Source organism: Gymnodraco acuticeps, unplaced genomic scaffold (genome assembly GCF_902827175.1).
Source record: "Gymnodraco acuticeps unplaced genomic scaffold, fGymAcu1.1, whole genome shotgun sequence".
Lineage (NCBI taxonomy): Eukaryota > Metazoa > Chordata > Actinopteri > Perciformes > Bathydraconidae > Gymnodraco > Gymnodraco acuticeps.
This window is the reverse complement of record NW_022992130.1, coordinates 179,208-185,207: the sequence shown is the minus strand read 5'-3', so window position 1 is coordinate 185,207 and position 6,000 is coordinate 179,208. Positions and strand designations below refer to the sequence as shown.

At 40.0% G+C, this 6,000-nt stretch overlaps 1 protein-coding gene across 3 annotated transcripts in view; it reads right to left on the bottom strand.

Annotated features, from left to right (window-relative positions):
- Positions 1-1,050: 1,050 nt before the first annotated feature.
- slit1a (slit homolog 1a (Drosophila)) overlaps positions 1,051-6,000 on the bottom strand; it is an 86,954-nt gene continuing 82,004 nt past the window's right edge. For all 3 annotated transcript variants that reach the window (XM_034203847.1, XM_034203848.1, XM_034203849.1), the window contains one exon: positions 1,051-4,364. In XM_034203847.1, the coding sequence (XP_034059738.1) occupies positions 4,126-4,364 (239 nt within the window). In that variant the 3' untranslated portion in view covers positions 1,051-4,125. The remainder of the gene's footprint in view (positions 4,365-6,000) is intronic.

The window sequence follows — 6,000 nt, the reverse complement described above, 5'->3', positions numbered from 1 at the left end:
GGCCCTGCAGAAAACTGAGGGAACAACATCACACCAAAATGACATTAGGAAATGTGTAATTAATATATATTTTAAACAGTGAAATCCAAAGTTTCTATATCCAACAGAAGCAAAACCTTTTATTTTAAACACTTAATAAAGACTATTTTTCTCTTATTACTTATGGCCGACAAACTGAGCCTGTGAGTGTATCTGAACTAAGCCGAGCTGTTGGATGTTATCATCTCGGGCACGACACTGGTAGCCCTTCAGGCAGAGCCCCACTGAGACAGATACTCGTGCTATGTGAAGCCACTAAGCTACACTGTCACTGCTGAGGTCAGGGTGCGTCCACTTAAGGCTGTGACTGTTCAGTGACCCTTTGTGGCTCCCTCTCTCGAACCTACAGTGAGCCCATAGTGTGTACAGATATGTCATTCCCCATTAATAGACTTCTCTGTAAATCAAGCCTCTTAATTGGTTAGATATATTAAGGATTTTAAGTTTCGGACTGTAATACCTCTCTGACAAGTGGATAGAAAAAACAGTACATTTCATTAAAAAGAGTCCTGCTTGTATATTGCAGGTATAATGTAAGTGATCTGCAATCCCTTTTAATATATATTGACATTTGTATGCCTTTTTTAATAATAAACTATATTATGACATCATTTTTTATATTTAGATCACATACTATGGTATGACTTTTTTACAATTTCTTTACATTTAAATGTTTTACTATATCTTTGCAATTTTTATGAGCAACTTTTGTACGACTATTCACGAAATGTCTATGATCAACTAAATTATGACATTTTTCATTAATTTTTTGTGACATACCATACCATACTTTGACATTTAAATGGCATGCTTGGCATTTTTCGTGAGATAACAAACCAGCTTTGCTGTTTTGTTGTCAATCATTATGTAACGTCAGGCATTTGCCCATATTTCAGATTTTTCTGAGCCCTATAAGGATTAATTATCTATGTTGGCTTATCAAAGTTCGTTTTTTAAATTGTGTCAAAAAACAAAGAAGACATGAATTAAAACAAAAAAGACAAGACATTCTTAAAAGCACACACATTTAAGTTTAATTAATGAAAAAGAGTGGAGGTTTGGTAAACATTTTGTCGGTGGCACTACATACATTCAGCAATATTGGGATTTTTTCAGCTTAATCCCACCATCTATCCTGTAACAAAAAGCAAATAGACAGAACCCAACGAGGGATATTTTTTAGTGTTTGCACCATTTCAATACAACAGAGACATCGTGTCGTTTACAATAACATATTTATGTATATAGTTCATAGGATGAAAAATATGTGTTTCTGGTATGTGACCAGATAACTGAATTACATCTCAATATAGCACAAGCACCACTAAGATGTCTACCAGAAAGTTGAATGCACCAGTCCAGTATAGATCAGTGCAGAGGAAGGAAAGGAGACATGAAAAGAAAGCCACGTTCAACTAAATATGCGCCTTTACGAGGCACACAGCCTAAGAGTTACAGTGACTGTTCACAAGAATCCTTTACGAGATCTTCTATTAAAGTTATTGTACAACACTTGGATCACATCAACAGCATGTAAAACAAAGTTAACATGGGTAGCAATATGAATAGAAGCTCTGTGTGCAATGTACCAAGCTGAGATCTGGCTCTGCAGCTTTTCACACTATAAAGAGACTTTAAACATTTAGATCGGCAAAATGGATGAACACAATCCAAATCTGCAGGAAGAACAATGCCTTAAGCCATCCTGATGGACTGTTACTTATTAAACAGTATGTGATTTCTATATCTTACATTGGAAACTAAATAACAGCTAAAAGTTACCACTTCATGAATAAGCATAGGTCATATTTATCTATACACATTTATACATTCAGGTATGACTGTTGTGTTCACTGTAATTGGCACCATTTATTACTTTTTTGTGTGGATAGCCAGCTAGAACCGACAAACATTGAAATGTCCAGACCTTTCTCATTTATGATCTGTCAGTAGTAGGCATGTAATGCTATTCAGACAGATCTCGAACGATGAAGCCTAACATGATCGTCGTCCTCAGAAGCATTTCATCCTTTTTTTGTGGCTTGACAGCAGCTTATGGTCAGTTGAGCTTGACTACTGAACTAAAAACACCTCTATGGCAAACATATCTCAATTGAAAATGATAGAAATACAACAGGACACTTCAACAAAATGGACATGAAAACAATCAGAAGCCTTTTAGCGTGGTATGGTAATTACAAGGTCAATTTGAGGGGGAGGTCTCTGTATCCCGCCTCGGCCCTCTCCAGCTCCTGCAGCGAATGAGGAATGTTGAGCCAGAGAGGAGGAAAACACTGCTGTAACTTGCTATTAAGTGATGTTACAAATACCTTACAGATGTTTATGCTATTTTTATTCATTATTCTACCTTTTTTTCATCTTTTTGAAATGTTTTAAAATATCTGAAAGTCGGCAACATGTATGCCCTTTACTTTCTACAGAAAACGTCTTTAGATAAAATAAATAAAAACAAGCACAGACTTTCATGAATTAGATGTAATATTCACATGGAAGACAACATATACAATATTACACACATTTCTAGACCAATACTGCCTTCTATACAACAAGGCCAACCAGCTGCTGTATTTGTGGCCAATTCATGTAATTAATAACCTTGTTGGAGCGAGTGTGATCAACAAATAAAAACACCTAGGGAACCAACTGAATGCCTTTCCACCAGTCCCAAAGCTTCCAGAAACAGACTTACTCTTTAACATAGAAAAATACTATACCAAAATGAAATACAAATATATATATATTAGAATCTGTTAGGCATTTCTATATAAAGAGTTGTTGAGGAGGGTGGGGGGCAGCTAAAGGAGTTAGGTTGTATCATGAGACAAAATATAACAAAAATAAAAACATATCAATATGAGAAATTAGACAGAACAAAACAGAAATCAGAAGATGATTCTGCAAACTTTTGTTTTGTAATAACATTTATAGCGATATTAAGGAGCTCTACATATTTGTTGGCAAACTCTTCTCCACACATGCAACTGTTTGCACAAGTTTAATACTGCAGGCATCGATAGGAGCAGCGTCCTGCTCTGAGGGCGTGGGATTATGCAAATCATCCTAACCCTGAGGAAATGCATGCTGGGGGATTGATAACCACTGGTCACTGCCAGCACCAGATTGGTTTGCTGTACGAACAGAATGGATAGTTTTACCACACAAGCCCTCTCACTTTTTTTTTAAGACTGTGTAAATGAATGTATGCCATGCGTGTGATGATGTACTTCAGAGAGGTGTATGTCATTTTCAGTGCTGCTAGTCAGTGCAGTCTCTATTTTTATGGAGTTTCTACATTACGGTACCTCACAGCGAACATCTGGGACGCCACCGGGCCTCGAAGCCACGACATCCGCACCGGATTATGTGCCACTCTAACCCTTCCTTTCCATTGTTCACTTCTACATGTGCATGTATGACTGTTTCCTGGCAGAGAAATTGCTACACCAAACCAACAACGACCTTAACTCAACCCAAACCATATCCAGCCCAGTCCGGGTAACCCAGCCAAGCTCAACTCAAGATAGCTTTGCCAAGTCAAAGTCTCTTCTCCTGTGTCTCTCTGTGTGTCTTTCTCTGCCTTCCTTCTGCCATTCTTGGCCAGGCTGGACCCCGCTGTCCTCACTGCCTCCACGAGGTTAAGATGGTGGATGGTGGTTAGGCTGTCAGAGGCCTCACGGATGGATGGGGAATTCACACCGGTTAATTTGGGTTGGAGGGATGCTTCACTCTGAATGCAACACTTTTAAAATCTCTGGACCCTTTTGGAACAATGTTGCAGATACAATGGTTCTGTTGCCGTTGTTGTCACATCTACATTGTCGCTCATGATGTTGGTTTCTCTGTGTTACTGTAGGTCACACACCCTTGTAAGGGGAGGAAATGTCCTATTTTACAAACATTGTTGTCCATAATATATAGATAGAGGTTTTATATATATTCTTTATACTCTCTCTTTCTTTCCCTCCCTCTCTTTCCTCCAGTCCTCTCTCTTCCTACTTCTATCCCTTCTTTCTCTCTTTCTATCTTCTGCTCGGCGGCAGCGGCAGGAAATGTGAGTGAATGGTGCTACATGCAGCCACTGCAGCCGCACTTGATGGTCTTTTCCACTTCCTCGTTGAAGGAGGTTCCATCGCTGCATTCAAAGGTGTATTTCCGGCGTTTCATTCGCTGGCTGGCGCAGCAGGCCCCGGTGTCGCACGCTCCGGAGCACTCCACCCAAGAGACCATGCGTGTTGTCTGGCAGATGGCGTAGCCTCGCTGGACCTGGTAGAAGTCTCGCACAGGCTCCCCTCGGCATTCAGACTCTGGAAACAGGAAGAACACTCACAGACATTAGTATGTTATCAGAGTATACACAGGAATACTGAAGTAAAATAAAGAAATTCCTTGATCTTTTAAAGGTCACCTTGTAACGGAGGTGAACTCTGGGGCCGTAGATCACGGTCTCCGTTACGTATTATATAGCTTCACTATTGGCGAAGCATATTAATTTGTTCCACGGTAAAACATTTCACACGGGCCCGGTTCCAGAACAAAATGACTCAGGGGGCATCTGAGATTAGAGAGGGTGCAGGGGTAAAGTGCTATTTTTATAAGTGGGGAGTGGACCTAACACCCTCTAGGGGGGTCCTCACCTCCTCTAGGGGGGTCCTCACCTCCTCTAGGGGGGTCCTCACCTCCTCTAGGGGGTCCGGGGGAAGCTCCCCCGGGAAGATTTTTTTTTAAATGTTGAAGTTGAAAGCATCAATCTGGTGCACTTTGAGAGCAAAATGAAGAGATCTATGGATACATCTCAACACCCATATGAAACAGAACTGTAAACAGATTTACTTTTTCTTTATGGATATTTTACAAATCACAACCCTTTCAACCTGTATTCTTGTTTTACTGTCATATAGTATTTCATTTTTAGTGAGTGAGTTACTCAGATGAGTACCAGGAGACAGCGGTTGGTACTCTGGTACAGTTGTGGTGAAGGCATCTGACGTACTTGAACCAAAATGTCTGCATGCATAGCAGAAGATGGCATCTTTTTGACATGAATATTCCAGCCAATCTCTGTTTTGAAACCATGAGCTGCAAAATGAGCACCTTACCCTACTGTACAGGCGAGTTGGGTACTCGACAGTGGCCGCGGGTAACGTAATGTCCCCATGATCTGAACTGTTATTACCTGCAGTAGATGCAGTGTTACTGCTGGCGATAAGAGCTGGTTGTTTTAACCATTTTCTGATGTCCATCATTGACTATATTCTTCTTAGTACTACAATTATTATTATTGTTATTATATATGTAATATTTTTCACTTTAGATTTTTTTTTTTTCACTTTTCGTTTTCAAATGAGGGTGCATAACGACTCAACTGAGAGTGCAATGCACCCTTATGCATCCCCGTAGAACCGGGCCTGATTCACAGGAAGCATTTGATTTATAAAAGATGACAAGAGCTTGTGTGGCGTTCAAACCCGTTTATTGAATGGTTGACGTCAGTATGAGAAACACATATTAATCCTTAATGTCGGGGGGATAGTGCTGGAGACAGTCATATGGATGATTGATGCTGTTAAATGCGTCTGTTAATCATGTGCCCATGATTAATAAATGCCCACACCGGGTTGTATTTGGACGTTCTGCCTCTGCCTCCTTACTTTGGTCGGGCCGCTCATTTGTGAGCTTCACACACCTATTATGCAAAATGCACTTTTGTATGTCTTTTACACATAAATATGTGTCCCCGTTGTGTCAGGAGACTCACAAAGTGTCAGAACATATAACCCTCTCTTTTCCTCCTTACCCACATCTCTAAAAACGGGGGTGGGTCATTCTACAGAAAAGGTGGAATCTGGGTGATACAAATCTGCTGAAATATATTCCTTCTAAAAACATCTAAAACCTGTTAAATAGCAATAACTAACTCTTAACTTGATGAATCCACAACAA